At 53.5% G+C, this 20,615-nt stretch overlaps 2 protein-coding genes across 4 annotated transcripts; one reads left to right on the forward strand and one right to left on the reverse strand.

The window, feature by feature from the left end:
• Positions 1 to 1,754: 1,754 nt before the first annotated feature.
• On the forward strand, positions 1,755 to 8,887 carry SHFL (shiftless antiviral inhibitor of ribosomal frameshifting). Of its 2 annotated transcripts, none has more exons than XM_002828644.5 (8): positions 1,755 to 2,095; positions 2,570 to 2,693; positions 2,892 to 2,941; positions 5,289 to 5,327; positions 5,531 to 5,680; positions 6,884 to 6,987; positions 7,110 to 7,264; positions 7,710 to 8,887. In XM_002828644.5, exons 1-8 carry the CDS (start codon positions 2,075 to 2,077, stop codon positions 7,940 to 7,942), a joined length of 876 nt encoding a protein of 291 aa, XP_002828690.1. In that variant the 5' UTR covers positions 1,755 to 2,074; the 3' UTR covers positions 7,943 to 8,887. The 2 variants fall into 2 exon arrangements, with proteins under 2 accessions (XP_002828690.1, XP_002828691.1); XM_002828645.5 differs by having other exon boundaries at positions 1,776 to 2,095; positions 7,218 to 7,264.
• ANGPTL6 (angiopoietin like 6) lies at positions 7,976 to 14,196 on the reverse strand. Of its 2 annotated transcripts, XM_063719295.1 has the most exons (6): positions 13,870 to 14,196; positions 11,631 to 12,222; positions 10,407 to 10,587; positions 9,337 to 9,524; positions 8,993 to 9,263; positions 7,976 to 8,418 (listed from the first exon to the last, which is right to left on the reverse strand). In XM_063719295.1, the coding sequence occupies exons 2-6, from the start codon at positions 12,210 to 12,212 to the stop codon at positions 8,228 to 8,230; spliced, it is 1,413 nt and encodes a 470-aa protein (XP_063575365.1). In that variant the 5' UTR covers positions 12,213 to 12,222; positions 13,870 to 14,196; the 3' UTR covers positions 7,976 to 8,227. The 2 variants fall into 2 exon arrangements, with proteins under 2 accessions (XP_063575365.1, XP_002828688.3); XM_002828642.5 differs by lacking the exon at positions 13,870 to 14,196 and having other exon boundaries at positions 11,631 to 13,004.
• Positions 14,197 to 20,615: the final 6,419 nt, after the last annotated feature.

The raw sequence follows: 20,615 nt of genomic DNA on the forward strand, positions 1-20,615 counted from the left end.
AGATTAGTAACTGGCAACTATGACAGGCGATCCCCTCCAAACCTCGCCACTTCCCTCAGTATAAAGTCCCAGGTCTTCTGTGCAGTTTCCAGCCCCCATCCTGCCTAGAATTCCACCATTCAGCCACCAAGAATCATGAACTGCTTGTAGTTTGCAAATACAGTAGTCTCCAGAGTGGAGTACACACACCCTATAAACAAAGCTTTGGGGTTCAACTGGAAAAACATTAGAATATCTAGATTTGGGGGGTTTTGTTTGCTTTTTAGTTTTTTAAAATAACTTTTTCTTTTTCTTTTTTCTTTTTTTAAAGACAAGGTCTTGCTATGTTGCCCAGGCTGGTTTTGAACTCCTGACCTCAAGTGATTCTCCCACCTTCACCTCCCAAAGTGCTACCATTACAGGTGCGAACCATCATGCCCAGCTTCATTTAGCTATCGATATTTTATATAACAGTTAACAGAATATATTGATATAATTGTATTTGTATACAATTTATAAATAATATCCATCTTTGAGGCCAGGAGTTTGAGACCAGCCTGGGCAACATAGTGAGACCCCGTCTCTAAAAAAAAAAAAAAAATTGAAAATTAACCAGGCATAGTGGCATATGCCAGTAGTCCCAGCTACTTAGGAGGCTGAGGCAGGAGGATCGTTTGAGCCCAGGAGTTCGAGGCTGCAGTGAGCCACGATCAAACCACTGCACTCCAGCCTGGGCAACAGAGCAAGACCTTGTCTCAAAAAATAAATAAATGAATAAATATCCATCTGGGGGTGTAACTTTAACAGTTTTACCTATAGGGGTGTGCAATGGAGAAAAAAATTTGGAGTCGTTGAGCGCAATGCTATTTTGCCCCTCAGAGAGTATCCGGCAGTCTCTGGAGACGTTTTTGGTAGTCACAACGGGGAGAGTAGGGAACCACTAGCATCTAGTGGGTGGAGGCCAGGGATGGTGTTAAATGTCCCCCAATACACAGGACAGTCCCCCACACAAAGAACTAGGCCGCCCAAAGGGTCAAGAGTGCTGGGCTTGAGAAGCCCTTGCCCAAAAACCCCAGACTTAGTCTTGCTTTGGGGGCTCTGCACGGCTGCCCCATCTCCCCACTCTATTCCTCCCCTAGCTAAGACCTCCCATTTCAGTGACTCTGTACAAAGCATCCCCTCCTCCAATGAAGTTGCCATCTCTGTGTCTCCAGGCTGGGCCAGAGCCCCACCACCTAAGCGCTCCCCGATGCGCCCTGTACTAGGTTAGAATTGTCCGGCCCACGGGGTTCTTAACCATTGCAGATTCCCTGGATCCCTGAGACAGCTGGATTCTACCGGGCTACTAGAGACCAAGAATCTGTATTTTTCTCAAGCACCGCTTCCCCCAACCACACACACACTGCCTGCCCCTACCAAGGGCACACAGCAGGTGGCCCAGTGACTAGTTGAACGCCTACTGCAAACCAGGCGCTATTACGCGATCCACTCGGGAATCTTGGCACATACTCCACTCCATGGTGTAGACACCAGGATTCTCCCCATTTCACAGAGGGGTAAACTGAGGTTCAGAGAGGTGACCGTAGCTAGGACAGAGACTCAGGGCAGGAAAAGGGCCCAGGTCCTCATGAGCGCCAGATTCCCGGGGAAGGAGGGAGAACAGACAGGAGGGTGATGAACTGGGGGAGCGCGTGCTGGGTGGGGGGGCGCGGGGCCTCGCCGCGGCCTTCTGATGCGGCCCCGCCCCCACGAGGGACGTGAAGACGCGGACCCCGCGCAGCGTGGGGACATGTGACCGACTGCAGAGGCCGCGCCGCCTCCCCCGTCCGAGGTCTGCGCGCTCCGCCGCAGGGTGCAGACCCGGGGCGCCCGCCTGGGTTTGGGGCGCAAGAGCAGAGGCGGAGCCAGGGCGGAGCCAGCGCGCCCGGTCCCCCCTGAATCGAAAGCGAAACAGGGGCCGGGGAGGAAGGGCGGAGCCGGCCCCGAGGCACCGCCCCCTGCCCTGCGCGGCTGCTGGACCGACGGGCGCGCCCAGGTAGGGGGGCGGCTGAGCCGCGCAGTGCGGACCCTCGCGGGGAACTGCGCCGCCGCCACCATGTCTCAGGAAGGTGTGGAGGTAAGCGATGGCTACAGCTGGGCCGGGGTCAGCCGCGACAGACCCCGAGGAGCGGCCGGGAGGCGCGGAGGGGGCTTCGCAGTTCCTGGGGACCCCCATCCTAGAACCCCAGATCCTTACCCCTGCCTGGCGCTCGCCCTCCTTGAAAAGGAAAGTGACTCCCACGTTTCCCCAGAGCGAAATGAGGCCTCCCAGAGGAAAAGCGGGGGCTGCAGGGTCAAAGGTCAGAGGCCAGAGATAACCTGGCCGCCCCCCCACCTTAGGCTGGGACGCTCGCCCCAGTCCGCGCCTTCCCCCATCGCCCTGTGGGGACTTTGGCTTTTTCCAGGAAATGCCGTAGAGGGATGAAAGGGGGGGGGCGGCGGAGGCCAAAACCAAGGGTCAAGTTCGGGCCGGGAGAACGGTGCCTAGAGATGGGGGAGGGATGATCGCCTTTCCCCTTCCCCCACCGGAACCCCCCTGTCCCCATCCCAGCTGGAGAAGAGCGTCCGGCGCCTCCGGGAGAAGTTTCATGGGAAGGTATCCTCCAAGAAGGCGGGGGCTCTGATGAGGAAATTCGGCAGCGACCACACGGGAGTGGGGCGCTCCATCGTGTACGGTGAGGCTGCGGGGGTCCCGGGCCCGGTGCGGGGACCGCGCGTGGGAGCGCCGAGGGGGCGTGGTCTAGGGAGAGGCGTTGAGATCACCTCCCCCGGAGGTCCCAGCCTTGGGGAGGCTCTGCGTCGCGGCTCTGGGTGGCCTGGAACTCCCACAGACCCTTCAAGGGCCCTTCCCTTACACGCACTCTCCCCCGCAGGGGTAAAGCAAAAAGATGGCCAAGAACTAAGTAACGATCTGGATGCCCAGGTAACCTGTCCCCTCCCCTCGCAAAGGACCGGGTCACGGGAGGGAGAGCAAGAGGGGGGACCCGACCCGTTCATGGTGACTGACCCTCCTCTGAAACAAGAGGGACCAGGCATTGTCGGTCCATAACTCATCACCCAATCTCACTTTTTCACCTCTCCATCATTTGTCGGGCCAGGGAGCCTGCAAACAGTAGGCGCTCATTATGTGCTGATTGTATTCAATGGGGGAGAGAGCCACGAAACTAGGCAATGAAAGGAGCCAGGATTATTGCCATCGTAGCGGGGGCGCAGAGGTCAGAGAAGGCTTACAGGAGGAGGAGATACCAAGTCTTAAAGGATTGGGAGGAGTGAGCCCTGGGAGGGGAAAGGGAAAGAAAGGCAGGGGTCTTGGGCCGGGGGAGGGAATGGCATAAGCAAAGGCTGGGAGGTGGGGAAGGGTTGTTAGTGGCAGTCTCTAGAAAGGCTGGGATGAGCAGAGGATTGGGGAGGAGAGAGAGGCAGGGGAATGGAACCCTTGTGTTGAATGAATGAATGAATGAATGAATGAATGAATGAATGGCTTTGAAGCACAGGTGCATCATGGCTACTTTGCTTCTTTGACAGCTTTGGTGATGGGAACACTGTGGATTTAGCCTGCCTGAAAGGCTCAGTGTAGGGCTGTTAAAGAGTATAATAGGCCGAGCGCGGTGGCTCACGCCTGCAATCCCAACACTTTGGGAGGCCGAGGCGGGCGGATCACCCGAGGTCGGGAGTTTGAGACCAGCCTGACCAACATGGAGAACCCCATATCTACTAAAAAATACAAAATTAGCTGGGCATGGTGGCGCATGCCTATAATCCCAGCTACTCGGGAGGCTGAGGCAGGAGAATCACTTGAACCCAGGAGGCAGAGGTTGCAGTGAGCTGAGATCACACCATTGCACTCCAGCCTGGGCAACAAGAGCGAAACTCTGTCTCAAAAAAAAAAAAAAAAAATGCCAGGCGCAGTGGCTCACGCCTGTAATCCTAGCACTTTGGGAGGCCAAGGCGGGTGGATCATGAGGTCAGGAGATCAAGACCATCCTGGCTAACATGGTGAAACCCCGTCTATACCAAAAATACGAAAAAAAATTAGCCAGGTGTGGTGGCGGGCCCCTGTAGTCCCAGCTACTCAGGAGGCTGAGGCAGGAGAATGGCGTGAACCCGGAAGGCGGAGCTTGCAGTGAGCCGAGATCGCGCCACTGCACTCCAGCCTGGGCAACAGAGCGATTCTCCGTCTCAAACAAACAAAACCAGAGTATAATAAAACATGTATCACAGTCTACATTTATACATATAAAAGTATGATAAAAATGATAGCAGAGGGGCCAGGTGTGATGGCTCACGCCTGTAATTCCAGCACTTTGGGAGGTTGAGGCGGGCAGATCATTTGAGGTCAGGAGTTCGAGATTAGCCTGGCCAACACAGTGAAACCCCTTCTCTATTAAAAATACAAAAAATTAGCTGGGCGTGGTGGTGCATGCTTGTAATCCCAGCTACTTGGGAGGCTAAGGCAGAAGAATCCTTTGAACCTGGGAGGCAGAGGTTGCAGTCAGCCGAGATTGTGCCATTGCACTCCAGCCTGGGCGACAAGAGCGAAACTCCGTCTCAAAAATATAATAATAATAATAATAATAATAATAATAATATTAGCAGAGGGTAGCATTCATTGAGTACTTCCCACATGGCAAGACACCAGGAATTGATTTACTTCATCACCGCAGTGACCCCAGGAGACAGGTCCTATTATTTATCCCCATTTCACAGACAAAGAAACTGAGGCTGAAGTCACTTGCCAGCAAGCAGGTGGCAGCTGCGATTTGAACCCTGGCCACCTGGAGTCAGAGCCTGGGCTCTAACATGCCTGTCAGTGGGAACCCAGGGGGCAGGGAGTGGCTTGCCCAAGTCCCCACAGCTGGAAGTGATACAGCTGGGATTCGAACCCACATTCCTCTCAATCCAGATCCCCACCACTTAGCCGAGCACAACATGGCCTCAAAGGGGCGACATGTCACAACACCAACAAGCATGTGGCATTTGCAGGCAGGAAGTGAGTACGGGGGTCAGGCTGGCCTCACTCAGGCAAGCCCTCCCCTAAGCCTCAGTTTTCCCATCTGAGCAATAAGGTAACAGGTGTGCCCACCTCTCAGGGCTGCTATGAGGACAACTGAGGCCACACACCTGGCTCTCAATAAGTGAGTGGTGCTCTGTGAGCTCCTGGCGAGTTAGGGGCACCCTATTCTCATTGCGGCCGGGGGCCTCCCCCAGCAAACAGGTGGAAAGAGACCTGAGCCCCATCCCCAGTTTCTGCCCCTGCTATCTCCACCCAGGATCCACCAGAAGATATGAAACAGGACCGGGACATTCAGGTGAGTTGGTGGCTAAGGCTTGGGATGGGGAAGTGGGGAGGGGGACATCTGCAGGCACAGAAGGATGTCCATTAGGGCAGGAGGGGAGATATTCACTGGGGCAGGAAGAGGACTCATCTGTAGGGAGAGGAGGGCTGATGGTTATGTTGGTGCAGAAGGGGTGACACCCCCCCCACCTCATCCCCACCTGCCCCATTCCACAGGCAGTGGCGACCTCCCTCCTGCCACTGACAGAAGCCAACCTACGCATGTTTCAACGTGCCCAGGACGACCTTATCCCTGCTGTGGACCGGCAGTTTGCCTGCTCCTCCTGCGACCACGTCTGGTGGCGCCGCGTGCCCCAGCGGAAGGAGGTGATGACCCAAAACTTAACCTCGACTTTGACTGTCCCGAACTCCACTCCTGACCCCCATCCTCAGTGACTGTACCTCTGACCTAAGGATTTCAATCACTGAGAGTCCAATCCCTGACCTCCAAACTCAGAGCTCAGCCTTGATCTCTGATCCCAACCCCTGACCCAGGACTGGACTTCTGACCTTAAATGTGAGAAGCCCAATACCTCCTTACCCCAGAACCTGACCCTTGACCCACAATTGAACAGCTACTACAGAAATCAAACCTGGCCAGGCGCAGTGGCTCGTGGCTGCAATCTCAGTGTTTTGGGAGGCTAAGTAGGGAGGATCGCTTGAACTTAGGAGTTTGAGACCAGCCTGGGTGACAGGGCGAGACCCTGTCTCCAAAAAAAAATTTGTTTTGAAGACATGGGGTCTCGCCCTGTCACCCAGGCTGGAGTACAGTGGCGGGATCATAGCTCACTGCAGCCTCCACCTCCTGGGCTCAGGTGATCCTCCCACCTCAACCTCCCAAGTAGCTGGGACTACAGGCCTGCGCCACCACACTTGACTAATTTTTGTATTTTGTGTGTGCGTGTGGAGATGGGGTTTTGCCATGTTGCCCAAGCTGGTCTCAAACTCCTGGGCTCAAGCAATCTACCGCCTCAGCCTCCCAAAGTGCTGGGATTACAGGCATGAGCCACTGTGCCTGGCAAAAAAAAAAATTTTTTTTAATTAGCTGGGAGTGGTGGTGTGTGCCTGCGGTCCCAACTCTCAGGAGGCTGAGGTGGGAGGATCGTTTGAGCCTGGGAGGTCGAGGCTGCAGTGAGCCATGATCACAACACTGCATTCCAGCCTGGGTGACAGAGCGAGACTCTGTCTCTAAAAAAAAAAAAAAGAAAGAAAAGAAACCAAATCTGACCTCAAAAACACAGCCCCAAATCTGGCTTCTGAACCTCCTGACCAGTAGTTCACTTCTGGTCAATGCTTAACTAGTTCTTGCAAAAGAGGCAGGAAGCCAAGATGTGTAGTGTTTGCCAATTTCTGCGGTGTAAATATTCCCACCATGGTCAATATCAGGCTACCCACGTGAAGTCACTGATTGAGTTGGGTTGCTCAAGCTGAGGCCAGCCGCCGCGGCACACTCCTAGCCCTGACCCCAACCTCAGACACCTCTGACAATCCTTGGTCCCCTCTCTGTACCTCCCTCCCCACCACCACCAGGTATCCCGGTGCCGGAAATGCCGGAAGCGCTACGAGCCAGTGCCAGCTGACAAGATGTGGGGCCTGGCTGAGTTCCACTGCCCGAAGTGTCGGCACAACTTCCGGTGAGGGCGCTGACCCCCAGCTCCCCCTCAGCCCTGCCCTACCCCAGCCCTGCCCCTCCCTGCCCTGGCCCCACCCTGGCCCAGCCTCGCCCTCGGACCCTCACAGCCCTGCCCGCCCCCAGGGGCTGGGCACAGATGGGGTCCCCGTCCCCCTGCTACGGGTGCGGCTTCCCCGTGTATCCAACACGGATCCTCCCCCCGCGCTGGGACCGGGACCCGGATCGCCGCAGCACCCACACTCACTCCTGCTCAGCTGCCGACTGCTACAACCGGCGAGGTGAGGCTCTTCTCCGCCAACAGCCTGGACAGTCTTTGTCCCCTTCTGTGCCTTTAAGTCCCCAAATCTCCACTCAGTCCACTTCGTCTCCCACAGCAGCAGCCACTGCTTCCACACGGCCTCCATGGCCCCCCCAGTCTCTGTGGTCTTGCCCACGAGGCTCTGAGGTTTCACCCCAGTGGCCCAAGCCTGAGGGTCCCCATGGCCTCTGCCCCCATGGTCTCTGGGTTTGGGGCCCCTGTTTTATCCCCTGGAATCTCAGGTGACCCCAATGTCCCCGGCCCTGGTCTCCTGTATCTTCAACACCCCTGAATGTCCAGTTGCGCTGGTCCCCGTATCTGGTGGTCTCAGCTCCTCCCTAGAGCCCCGTGTGGCCTCAGCCCCCTCCTCCCCAGACTCTCATGGGACCTCCAGCCCCATGTCTGCAGCACCTCTCCCTCCCTAGAGCCCCACGTGCCTGGGACATCCTGTGCTCACCCCAAGAGCCGGAAGCAGAACCACCTGCCCAAAGTGCTCCACCCCAGCAACCCTCACATTAGCAGTGGCTCCACTGTGGCCACCTGCTTGAGCCAGGGCGGCCTCCTGGAAGACCTGGACAACCTCATCCTGGAGGACCTGAAGGAGGAGGAGGAGGAAGAGGAGGAGGTGGAGGACGAGGAGGGCGGGCCCAGGGAGTGACCCCTGCCAGGTGCAGATACAAACCAGACACGGTCTGTGGCTACTTTGTGTTATTATAAGATATGAGCTCAAACCGAGATATGAATGACCTTGGGGAGCCATCTGGGGCCAAGATATTGACAGGGGGGATTCCTGGGTCCCATTTCAGCGCCCAGGGTCACAGATCCCCAGTGGGAAGTTCTATGGGACACACTGGCACTGAGTCACAAAGAAGGTGTGGCCAGAACAACTTGGGCTCCTGCTGACCAATGTCCCCTGGGGCTTAGGGGACAGAGGAACAGAGAGTCACAGCTTCAAGGGCCGAATGAGCATGGCGGCCTTCCTGAGAGAGTATGCCCCACCACGAAACTCAGCCCAGTAGACACCATCCTGGTAGCGGCTTCGGTAGTGGCCGCCGTGGTGCCACACACCGTTGAGGTTGGAGTGGGCACAGGCATGGTACCACCAGCCTCCCCGCTGGTACAGGGCACAGTTACCTGAGGGGAGAGAGAGAGTCCATGTCCTCTCACCAGAATAAAAGCCTCTACCTGCACCTCACAGTGCAAGGCTTTTGCCAGGCATCCCCTGGCCCCTCCCATTCTTATTGAATACAAGCCCTGATCTTCCATCTCCTCAGCAAAAAAATAGGAGCCCTGTCCCCCCAACTTTCTTCAGAATAATAGCCTTAATTCCTTCCCTATCTCCTTACCAAAGTACAAGTCACACGTTTCCCACCTTTTCTGCAAACTAGGAGTCTACCGTTCATTCCTTTATCAAAGAAAAGAAAATTATCTACTTCCTTTCTGGCATAAGAGTACTAGCTCTCACCCTCTGCCCTTTACTTGAACAGGAGTCTTGATTCTTTTTTTGCCTCATCAGAGAAGGAATCTGGACTCCCCATCCCCTCACCAGGATAAAAGTCCTGACCTTTGTTCTCTTGACAGAATAAAAGCTTGCTTATCCTTATACTTACCAGAGGGGTGTCTTAACTACCCTACCTCCTTTCATTCCCTCACCAGAACTGGAGTCCCGCCTCCCCTATCCTCCCACCAGAATAGAAGTTCTCCTTACCAGAATAGGAGTCTCGGTCCCTATCCACGGTGCTGAAGGGCTTGTCATTGTGCCAGGAAAGAGAGTCTCCAGCATCACCATGGTACTGGCCAAGCCGCAGGCGGTAGTAGTCGCTCTCGGGTTCCAGGGAGAAGCCATCATAGTGGGCACGTGCTCCACGGCCCCCCCAGTCCTCCAGGAGAATCAGCAGCTCATGGTCCCCACGGCTGGTCAGCTGATACACAGGTTCAAGGCCCAGCCAGTATTCTCCGTCTGGCCGCCCAAAGCCCGCCTGGCAGGGCAGGAAAGTCAGGAAGCCAGAACAGGCTCCCTCCCCTTCCCTGCCTCTGCCCACCTGTGCCCACCTTATAGTGCTGCCAGGTAGTGAAGAAGTTGACTGAACCATCTTGCCTCCGCTGGATCACAGTCCAGCCTCCACCCTCCAGCTGCTGCTCACACCATACTGACACCACGTGACGGCCCACTCGCAGTTCATACACTCCACTCTGTTCATGGCCTGCCTGGTGGGCCTCTGCACAATCCTGCCATGGGCCTGTGGGCACAGGGATATGGGGGAGGCACAGCCTGGGCTGACCAATCCCTTACTGGAGCAAGAGTCGAGATTCTCACAGGTCCCCTCACCAGAATAAGAGTTCTGCCTCTCCCACTTTTCTACCAAAGAGTCCCACCTCTCCCATTTCCTCACCAGAATAAGAGGCCTGCCTCTCCCATTTCCTCACCAGAATCTGAGCTCCAATAGCCATTTCCTTACCTAAGAATCTGGGTCCCTTGTCTCTAACCAGAGGAAATGTCAAGTCTGGGGTTCTTTTTTTTTTTGAGATGGAGTCTCGCTCTATCGCCCAGGCTGGAGTGCAGTGGCGCGATCTCGGCTCACTGCAACCTCCGCCTCCCAGGTTCATGCCTTTCTCCTGCCTCAGCCTCCCGTGCAGCTGGGACTACAGGCGCCCGCCACCACGCCCAGCTATTTTTTTGTATTTTTAGTAGAGATGGGGTTTCACTGTGTTAGCCAGGATGGTCTTGATCTCCTGACCTCGTGATCCACCCACCTCAGCCTCCCAAAGTGCTGGGATAACAGGCGTGAGCCATTGCGCCCAGCCAACTCTGGGGTTCTTAAACCCTGGTTTTTTATGGTCTCCTCACCATAATATAAGTCCTGAATATGGTACTCTGAACCAGTTCAAACTCTTAACAAAGTAGGAGTCCTAAATCTACCATCACCTCACTAAAATAAGAGTCCCTCCTCTTCTATTTCTTGTTTCTCCTATTTTCACACCTTAGAAGTTTGGTCTTATTTTTAATCAGAATAAGAGTATCATTTCTTCCGGTCCTCTCACAACGAGAGAAATCTTCCACTAAAATCCTGACTCCTCAATTTTCCTCTACCCACAATTCCTCAGCCCTAATGTTGACTTACCCACAGGCTTGGTGGGGACCGCAGGGTGACCTGCAGGCATGGGAGAAGCCAAGGGCTCCTGCTGTCTCTGGGTCTGGTCTCTCTGGGGCTCTGGGGCTGGGTCCAGCATCCTACTGGTGTCACTGGTGCTACCCACAAGACGGACCGGAACCACAGGCACCAGTGGGGGTGGCGGCAGGACCTGGGGTGACGGAGAAAGTCAGGTGTAATTGCACTAACCCTCAGGCCAGGAGGCCTGGTCTCAGGGGCAGAAATGGTGGATAAATCCCCCAGCTCCCAAATGACCTGGACATCTGGCAGTGGGGGTGTCCCAGCCCTAGGAATGATCCTCCCCAAAAGCTAAACAACTTGGCTTTAAAGTGCAGACAGGCTGGGCGCGATGGCCCACGCCTGTAATCCCAGCACTTTGGGAGGCCGAGGCGGGCGGATCACCTGAGGTCAGGAGTTCGAGACCAGCCTGACCAACATGGTGAAACCTCCGTCTCTACTAAAAATACAAAAAAAATTAACTGTGTGTGGTGGCTCACGCCTGTAATGCCACCTACTCGGAAGGTTGAGGTAGGAGGATCGCTTGAACCTGGGAGGTGGAGGTTGCAGTGAGCCAAGATCGCACCACTGCACTCCAGCCTGGGAGACAGAGCGAGACTCCATCTCAAAAATAAAATTAAAAAAATAAAGTGCAGACAGAGCTGGGCTTAACTACCGGCTCTTGGTGCTCATGGTTTAACTGATCTGTGCCCCAGCCTCCTCTGTAAAGTAGGGATAATAAGAACACATCCAACAGTATCTAACTTACTGACTCCTCTCACCAACCCTGTAACGTAGGGACTGTCACAGAGCAACATTTTCTTATCCCAAACCCAGACCCGGACACGTTCCAGAATTCAGAATAACACGGCTGGATTTAGACACAGTGACACAGGGAGGGTTATGTATATGCATGTGTGTATAGAATATACATAACACTCCTAAAGGGGTTTTTGGTCTTTACGTGATAATGATATGCTTAATTATAGGATCCTATGACTATTCACATTAAGTGGTTAAGTAAAGGCTATAAATAGCCACCAGTCACTTTTTGACCCAAATAAGTTACCAGAAGGGGCGGGTAGGAATCCGGTTTTCAGGGTTTTGCGGATTTCAGAACTGTGGATAAGAGATCGTGGGGTTGCAAAACCCCCATTTCACAGACGATGCTGCTCTCTGGGGAGGCTGCGAGGTTACCTGCTGCTGCCCGCCCGCGCCTCCTGGGCACAGGCGCTCCAGGCGGGCGATGAGACTGCTCTGCTGGGTGACGAGCTGCGCCAGCTCGCGGAACTTGACGTCCAGCTGGTGGAAGCGGGCAGCGGCGCGCTGAGCCTCGGCGGATGCGTTGAGCACGCGCTCCCCGAGCAGCGCCAGCGCCGCGGCAGGTTCCGCCCCCAGATCCGCCCCCGGGCCCACCCCGGGCCCCGCCTCGTGCTGCAGCTGCGCGCGCAACTGGCCCAGGCGCGCGCTCAGGCCGCGGCTCTCCTTGCGCAGCGCGCGCACCTCGCCGGCCACGGTGCCGTCGGCCGCCGCCAGCCTCTGCAGCTCGCGTAACAGCTCCTCGTGGCGGCCGACGCGCATGCGCAGCGCCGCCAGCTCGCTGGCGTTGGCGGCTTCAGGCGCCGCCCGCGTGGACGTGGGGCCGCTCCAGCACACGGCGCCGGTGAACTTTTGCGGGGGCAGCACGAAGGTGTAGGTGCAGCGCGGGGCGCCCGCCCGCGCCCGCGACGCGCCCAGCAGGAGCAGCAGCTGTAGCGCACGCAGCCAGGGCTTCCCCATCGCGGCGGACCTGCAGGCAGAGGAGGAACGGGAGGAAGACGGGGTGCTGGGGCCCAGCGAGACCCCTCCGCTTCCACGCGGGGATACGCGCGTCTACACCCGCGGTGTCCCGGGCCCATAATTCCAGTCCCCATCTCATTCCCCCCGCGGCTGGAGGGCCCCAGGGTGACCCCACTCTGGCTTCAACACCGAGCTCCTGGCGCCAGGCCGGATAATGCATCTCATGCATTCATTCATTCGACAAGCGAGGCGGGCGCGGTAGCTCACGCCTGCAATCTCAGCACTTTGGAAGGCCGAGGCGAGAGGATCGCTTGAGACCAGGAGTTCGTGACCAGCCTGGGCAACATGGGGAGACCCCTGTCTCTACAAAAAAAAAAATTAGCCAGACGTGGTGGTGCACACCTCTGGTCCCAGCTACTCGAGAGGCTGAGGCAGGAGGATCACTTGAGCCCAGGAGTTAAAGGCTTCAGTGAGCCATGATCGCTCCCCTGCACTCCAACCCGGGCAACAAAGTGATACCCCATCTCAAAAATAAATAAATAAAAACAAAAACAAGGCTCATGGGGCAGTTCAGGCCGGTAATTCCAGCACTTTGGGAGGCCAAGGCGGGCTGATCACTTGAGCCTAGGAGTTGGAGACCAGCCTAGACAACACAGAGAGACCCTGTCTATACAAAAAATACAAAAATTAGCTGGGCATGGTGGCAAGGGCTTGTCATCCCAAGATCGCCTGAGCCCATGAGTTCCAGGCTGCATTGAGCTGTGATCACGCCACTGCACTCCAGCCTGGGCGACAGAGAAAGACAGAGAAAAAAAAAAAAAAAAAAAAAAACAAGCAGTCACTAGGCACAAATGTGTGCCAGCCCCCTTTCTAGGCACTGGGAATACATTAAGGAACAAAACAGACAAAAATCCCTCCCCTAGTGGGCAAAAAAATAAATACGTACTGCATAGGATGAATAAATAGAGCATATTAGACAATGTTAAATGCTAAAAATAACAGCAGGGCCAGGCGCGGTGGCTCACTCTTGTAATCCCAGCACTTTGGGAGGCCGAGGCGGATGGATCACGAGGTCAGGACATCGAGACCATCCTGGCTAACACGGTGAAACCCCGTCTCTACTAAAAATACAAAAAATTAGCTGGGCGTGGTGGCGGGCACTTGTAGTCCCAGCTACTCGGGAGGCTGAGGCAGGAGAATGGCGTGAACCTGGGAGGCGGAGCTTGCGGTGAGCCGAGATCGCGCCACTGCAGTCCAGCCTGGGTGACAGAGTGAGACTCTGTCTCAAAAAAATAAAATAAAATAATAAATATAAAAATAACAGTAGGAGTGGTGAGGCGGCTCAGGCCTGTGTCGAGGCAGGAAGACTGCTTGAGGCCAGGAATTCAAGACCAGACTCCAGATTGGGCAATGTATCCAGACCCTGTCTCTACCAAAAAAAAAAAAAAAAAAAAAGGAACTGCAAATGCACAGAACCACATCTGGCTAATGTTTAAATTTTCTGTAGAGTCAGGGTCTTGCTGTGTTGCCCAGGCTGGTCTCCCCTGGCCTCAAGTGATCCACCTCTGCCTCCCAAAATGCTGAGATTACAGGTGTGACCCACCATGCCCTGCTAATTTTTAAACTATTTTGTAAATCTAGGCTCAGTGGCTCACACCTGTAATCCCAGCTCTTTGGGAGGCAGAGGCGGGAGGATCAATTGAGGCCAGGAGTTTGAAGCTGCAGTGAGCTATGATCGCAGCATTGCACTCCAGCCTGGGGACAAGAGAGCAAACCCTGTCTCTTAAAACAAAACAATAACAAAAAACAGCAAACTAGGTAAAGAATATGGAGGTCTGTGCAGGGGTAGCTTGAGAGGGGTTTGCCTAAAGGGAAGGCCTGGTGGAGGAGGAGATCTAAGTGCAAAAGCTCTGAGACTGGACCCTGCCTGATGTATTAAAGCAACCTGGGAGAGGTTAAAGCAAAAGCGAAGGGAGGCCGGGTGCTGTGGCTCATGTCTGTAATCCCAGCAGTGTGGGAGGCCAAGGCGGTTGGATCATCTGAGGTCAGGAATTCGAGACCAGCATGACCAACATAGTGAAACCCCATCTCTACTGAAAGTACAAAATTAGCCGGGTGTGGTGGTACAGGCCTGAAATCTCAGCTACTTGGGAGGCTGAGGCAGGAGAATCACTTGAACCTGGGAGGTGGAGGTTGCAGTGAGCCGAGATCACACCACTGCACTCCAGCCTGGGCAACAAAAGCAAAACACTGTCTCAAAAAAAAAAAAAAAAAAAAAAGCAAAGGGAGCAGGGTGCAAGGAGGTGAGGTGGGGTGAGGGAAACGTCTCACTAACTGCCTTCCCAGCAGTCGGATATTGGAAACCCCATCTTCCACGTCCTCAGGCCAAAACCCCAGCAGATCCAACCCATCTCAGCAGATCTAATCCATCAGCCAGACCTGTCTGCTCTTCTGTTTAGATCCTGAATTCCTCCACGTCTCCGCTACTCCCCACTGCCCCCAGACCCTCCCTGAATTCCCAGCTCAAGACACCATCTGGGTGACAGCAGCTGCCTCCCTGCTCTCTGGATTTCCATCCTCAACCCCAGGTCTAGTCTCCCCGACAGCAGCCAGAGGGCGCCTATGAACATCTGAGTCGGTTCATGTCCCTCCCTCCCTCCTCTGCTCTGAATCCTTCTTGGCTCCCACCTCCTTTACAGGAAAAGCCCAAATCCACCCATGGTCCATAAAAAGTTCCGCTATCTCGGTGACTCAGGCCTGTAATCCCAGCACTTTAGGAGGCTGAGGCGGGCGGATCACGAGGTCAGCAGATCGAGACCATCCTGGCTAACACGGTGAAACCCCGTCTCTACTGAAAATACAAAAAAATTAGCCAGGCGTGGTGGCGGGTGCCTGTAGTCCCAGCTACTCGGGAGGCTGAGGCAGGAGAATGGCGTGAACCCGGGAGGCAGAGCTTGCAGTGAGCCGAGATCGTGCCGCTGCACTCTAGCCTGGGCAACAGAGCAAGACTCCGTCTCAAAAAAAAAAGAACTTGTGCTATCTGCCATATCCCCTCCTGCCCTCACTCCTCCCAGGCCCTTCCTCACACGAAGCAAGTTCCAGCCTCAGGTCCTTTGTACCTGCTGTTTTTGCAGCCTGGAACATTGTTCACAATTTAACATCATTCCCTTCCTATCCTTATTCAAGTCTCAGCAGCGCTCCTTGAACAGCAGATTTAGGGTTGTACCTCCATATACAAGCTCTCTCTCTCTCTCTTTCTCTCTTTCTCTCTCTCCCCCACCCCCCCTTTTTTTTTTTTTAGACGGAGTCTCGCTCTGCAATCTCAGCTCACTGCAACCTCCGCCTCCCGGCTTCAAGCGATTCTTGTGCCTCAGCCTCCCAAGTAGCTGGGATTACAGGCATGTGCCACCACACCCAGCTAATTTTTGTATTTTTAGTAGAGACAGGGTGCCTGGTCAACAGGTGAAATCCCGTCTCTACTAAAAGTACAAAAAATTAGCTGGGCATGGTGGCGCATGCCTGTAATCCCAGCTACTCGGGAGGCTGAGGCAGAAGAATGGCTTGAACCTGGCAGAGGTTGCAGTGAGCTGAGACCGCACCACTGCCTTCTAGCCTAGGCAACCCGGGTGAGACTCCATCTCAAAAAAAAAAGAAAAAAAAAGAGAGTCATGCTCTGTTGCCCAGGCTAGAGTGCAGTGAAGCAATCATAGCTCACTGTAGCCTCCAATTCCTGCGCTCAAGTGGTCCTCCTGCCTCAGCCTCCTGAGTGGTTGGAACTACAGGTGCGCACCACCATGCCCAGCTACTTTTTTGTAGGGAGGGGGTCTCACTGTGTTGCCCAGGCTAGTCTCAAACTCCTAGGCTCAAGTGATCCTCCCACCTTGGACTCCCAAACTGCTGAAATTATAGATGTGAGCGACCACACCAGCCCTAAACCTACACTTCCTGATGCCTGTACAAGCACATATCCCGAGGGTCTCCATCTCACACACACATTGCCTCATTCATGCATTCAACCACAGACGCCTTGAGTGCCTATTGTGTGCCAGGGATGCTGTTTTAGGCAATGAGGACACAGCCTTAACCCAAACAGACAAAATTCCTGCCCTTGCAGAGCTGACATTCAAGTTGGGAGAACAGAGAAATAAGTCAGACAGCGTTAGGTAGGTCAGAGGGCAATCGTGCTTAGGAGAAAAATGGAACAGGCAAGGGGGTGACAGTCCTGGAGGTGGGGGACATTTAATAGAGGAGTCAGGACTGGGTGCGCTGACTCACACCTGTAATCCCAGCACTTTGGGAGGCCGAGGTGCCTGTAATCCTAGCACTTTGGGAGGCTGAGGTAGGAGGATCACTTAAGGCCAGGAGTTTGAGACCAGCTTGGCTAACGTGGCGAAACCCTGTCTCTACTGAAAATACAAAAATTAGCCAGGCGTAGTGGCATGCGCCTGTAGTCTCAGCTACTTAGGAGGCTGAGGCACAAGAATCACTTGAACCCGGAAGGCAGAGGTTGCAGTGAGCCATGATTGCACCACTGCACTCCAGCCTGGGCAATAGAGCGAGACTCTGTCTCAAAAAAAATAAAATAGAGGAGTCAGGAAAGGCCTCACAGAAGAAGTGACACTTGACCGGAACAGTGCCTCACGCCTGTAATTTCAGCACTTCGGGAGGCCAAGGCAGGAGGATTGCTTGAGCCTAGGAGTTTGAGACCAGCCTGGCCAACATGGTGAAAGTCCATTTCTACTAAATATAAAAATAAAAATAAAATAAAGAATAAGTGACACTTTCACAAAGACCAGAAGGAAGAGAGAGAAGAGGAAGAGCATTCCAGGCAGAGGGAACAGCAGGTGCAAAGGCCCGGAGATTGCACCCAAGAAAAGGCAGAAAGGGGCCAGGCGCGGTGGCTCATGCCTGTAATCCCAGCACTTTGAGAGGCCGAGATGGGAGGATCACCTGAGGTCGGGAGTTCAAGACCAGCCTGGCCAACATGGTGAAACCCCATCTCTACTAAAAATACAAAAATTAGCTGGGCATGGTAATGCATGCCTGTAATCCCAGCTACTACTCAGGAGGCTGAGGTGGGAGAGTCACTTGAACTCAGGAGGCCGATGTTGCAGTGAGCCGAGATTGCGCCATTGCACTCCAACCTGGGCAACAGAGCAAGGCTCAAAAAAAAAAAGGCCAGGCACGGTGGCTCACGCCTGTAATCCCACCACTTGGGAGGCCAAGGCGGGTGGATCATGGGGTCAGGGGATTGAGACCATCCTGGCTAACACAGTGAAATCCTGTCTCTACTAAAAATACAAAAAAAAAAAAAATTAGCCGGGCTTGGTGGCGGGTACCTGTAGTCCCAGACACTCCGGAGGCTGAGGCAGGAGAATGGCGTGAACCCGGGAGGCGGAGCTTGCAGTGAGCTGAGATTGCACCACTGCACTCCAGCCTGGGTGACAGAGCAAGACTCTGTCTCAAAAACAAAAAAACAAACAAACAAAAAAAAAGGAAATGGCAGAAATGTCTACGAGGCTGAAACAGAGAGGGGGGAAGCAGGAGGAGGTAAAACGTGACAGGGCAAAGTGTGAAGGGTCCTGTGGGCCCGGAGGAGGACTTGGGTTTTACTTTGAGTCAGGCAGGAGCCATGGAGGGTTCTGGGCTGGAGACAGCCACATTTACTTCTGGACTCAGACACCAAGCAGGGGCTCACAAGGATCCGGGGGTAGGGTCCTCTCTTTGTCCCCTGATCACTGACATGCCCCACCCCCCAAAACAGAGATTGACCAACCCCCCAGAACTGGGACGTGTATATAACACCCACTGCCTTTTACACTCTCAGCCTGGGGTGGCAGGGTGGCGTGAGGGCCCCCAAGCCAAGCTGTGGTCGGAGTTTCCCCACAGTGAGAATCAACCTGCACCTACCTTCCCACCCTCTCACCTCTGATACCCAAGACCCTGAATCCAGCGGAGCTCACAGAACACACAAGAAGTCCAAGGAAGAGCCGAGGGTCCAGTGGGGCCTCTGAGCTAGAGACGGGGAGAGGGCGGTGGGACAGAAGGAGAGAGGAGGCTTGGTAACCACTCCCCAGCCCCCAGAGCCTGGGAGTGGAGCTGGGATGCTGGGCCCAGGAGCCCAAACTATAAATATTTAGCATTTCCCAAATGAGAAATGAGACAGAATTGCCAGACCCCCCTGCCCAGGCCACCAGAGCCTGATAACACAGGTCAGTGTCCTGGACATCCCTCCCCTTCCCCCACACCCTCCACTGCAGAGCCCAGAGCATGGGAGGCTGCAGGCCCCGGGGCAGCCAGGCGTGATCCCAGCCCCAGACACGCACACACCACACAGAGAACGAGGAACATCACTGGGGACTCGCCGTGTGTAGGGCTTGGCTCTAAACTCTCCACACCTTTTATGTATTTGATCCTCACAACCTGAGCTGGATTCTGTATGTACCCCCATTTTACAGCAGGGAAAACTGTGGCTCCGAGAGGGTAAGCGACTTGCCTGCAGTCACACAGCCAAAAAGAGACCAGGACGGGAGCCAGGCGAGGTAGCTTGACTCGGAAACTCACATATGTACACAACAGCAGTCACACACATGTGGGCACATAACAGAGTGGACACAAAGACACACACACACGCACATTCGCACACACGCACACATTAACACCCAGCAAAAGTCTGGGTGCAGTGGCTCATGCCTGAAAGCCAGCACTTTGGGAGGCCGAGGCAGGTGGATTACCTGAAGTCAGGAGTTCGAAATCATCCTTGCCAACATGCTAAAACCCTGTCTCTACTAAAAATACAAAAATTAGCTGGGCATGGTGGCATGCGCCAGTAATCCCAACTACTCGGGAGTCTGAGGCAGGAGGTGGAGGTTGCGGTGAGCCGAGATAGAGCAACCGCATGCACTCCAGCCTGGGCGACAAGACTGAAACTCCATCTCAAAAATAAATAAATAAATAAATAAATAAATAAATAAATAATAAATTGAGGAATTAATGAATTAAAATAAAAAATAAATATAAAAGACACAGCTGTAAATTTTTAAATTGTGATAGAAGCAATATATTCTTAAAGTGAAAACCCTACCTCAGTTACATGTGATTTATGTTTTCTGGATTAATCTGGATTTTATAATTAGAAATAAAAATGTAAGGCCGGGCGCAGTGGCTCACGCCTGTAATCCCAGCACTTTGGGAGGCAGAGGCGGGCAGATCACGAGGTCAGCAATTCAAGACCAGCCTGGCCAAGATGGTGAAACCCCGTCTCCACTAAAAATACAAAAATTTGCCGGGTGTGGTGGCCCACGCCTATAATCCCAGCTACTCAGGAGGCTGAGGCAGGAGAATCGCTTGAACCCGGGGGGCGGAGGTTGCAGTGAGCCACTGCACTCCAGCCTGGGTGACAGAGTAAGACTCTGTCTCCAAAAAAAAAAAAAAAGAAAAAGAAAAGAAATAAAAATGTAAGATTTTGAGTCCACGTAATTATTTGTTGAAAATAATACAAGTCAGTATAATAGAGAAGCACTCATATATTCAACACTGTAAGACAAAACACCAGAGACCTTGGATTTGATAATTGATCTGATATCCTGAACAGTATTCATATGTACAGTGATAGCTATCTTTCTTTGGTGTTTTTTTTGTTTTGTTTTGTTTTTGTGTGTGTGTATGTATGTGTGTGTTTGTGTGTGTGTGTGTGTGTGTGTGTGTGTGTGTGTGTGTGTAGTTTTATGGTTCTGAGTTGGTGGCCAGTAAGTTCCATGTAATGCTGGCACTTATTTAATTAACTATTCATGATTTTGTTAATACCTTGTTATAGAATTCAAGCATATATTTTTCAGCATAAGAAGCCAAGCACACCAGCTTGTCATTGGAGAGAATATATTAAGTGAGAAAAACATTCAGGAATCAGAGCTTTAACATGTTAAAGTTAGTGCTAGACATTGTCATATCAGATCTGAACCTATCCTAATATATAACCATAAAGCTTGACTTCTGCATTGGAACTATGCTTTCATAAATAAAGGATGTCTCATTGATTACAAAAATTTAAAAAAAGACACAGCTGGAAACATAACACAGTTTCAGGCAACAACTCTATGTTCCAAATATGGTCACACACACATCACAACTTAAAGGGAAATGGGGTGGGCTGAGTGGGTCTTTATCTGTGTGTCAGGCTTGTCCACATCCTGGTTCTTGTGATCACACAGTAGTGCACAGATACAAAACAGGTACACACAGGTGACACCCGGAAACCTATCCACCACACCACAGAGGTCACCGTCTGTCTCCCACACACTCGGTCACATTTTCACACAAGTCAAATCACACGAGGACGGAACTGGGGGAAGTAACCATGCAGTCATTTCCCAGGGGTACAAAGAAACTCACGTAGAGCCCCGC

Source organism: Pongo abelii, chromosome 20 (genome assembly GCF_028885655.2).
Source record: "Pongo abelii isolate AG06213 chromosome 20, NHGRI_mPonAbe1-v2.0_pri, whole genome shotgun sequence".
Lineage (NCBI taxonomy): Eukaryota > Metazoa > Chordata > Mammalia > Primates > Hominidae > Pongo > Pongo abelii.

Excerpts from the sequence above, each read along its gene's own strand:
- SHFL (XM_002828644.5), top strand. The coding sequence starts at position 2,075 with ATGTCTCAGGAAGGTGTGGAG. Across the intron at positions 2,942-5,288 it reads GTAACGATCTGGATGCCCAG|GATCCACCAGAAGATATGAA; the intron begins GTAACCTGTCCC and ends ATCTCCACCCAG. Across the intron at positions 5,328-5,530 it reads AACAGGACCGGGACATTCAG|GCAGTGGCGACCTCCCTCCT; the intron begins GTGAGTTGGTGG and ends CCCATTCCACAG.
- ANGPTL6 (XM_063719295.1), bottom strand. The coding sequence starts at position 12,212 with ATGGGGAAGCCCTGGCTGCGTGCGCTACAGCTGCTGCTCCTGCTGGGC. Across the intron at positions 9,264-9,336 it reads CTACCTGGCAGCACTATAAG|GCGGGCTTTGGGCGGCCAGA; the intron begins GTGGGCACAGGT and ends CTGCCCTGCCAG. Across the intron at positions 8,419-8,992 it reads GGACCGAGACTCCTATTCTG|GTAACTGTGCCCTGTACCAG; the intron begins GTAAGGAGAACT and ends CTCTCCCCTCAG.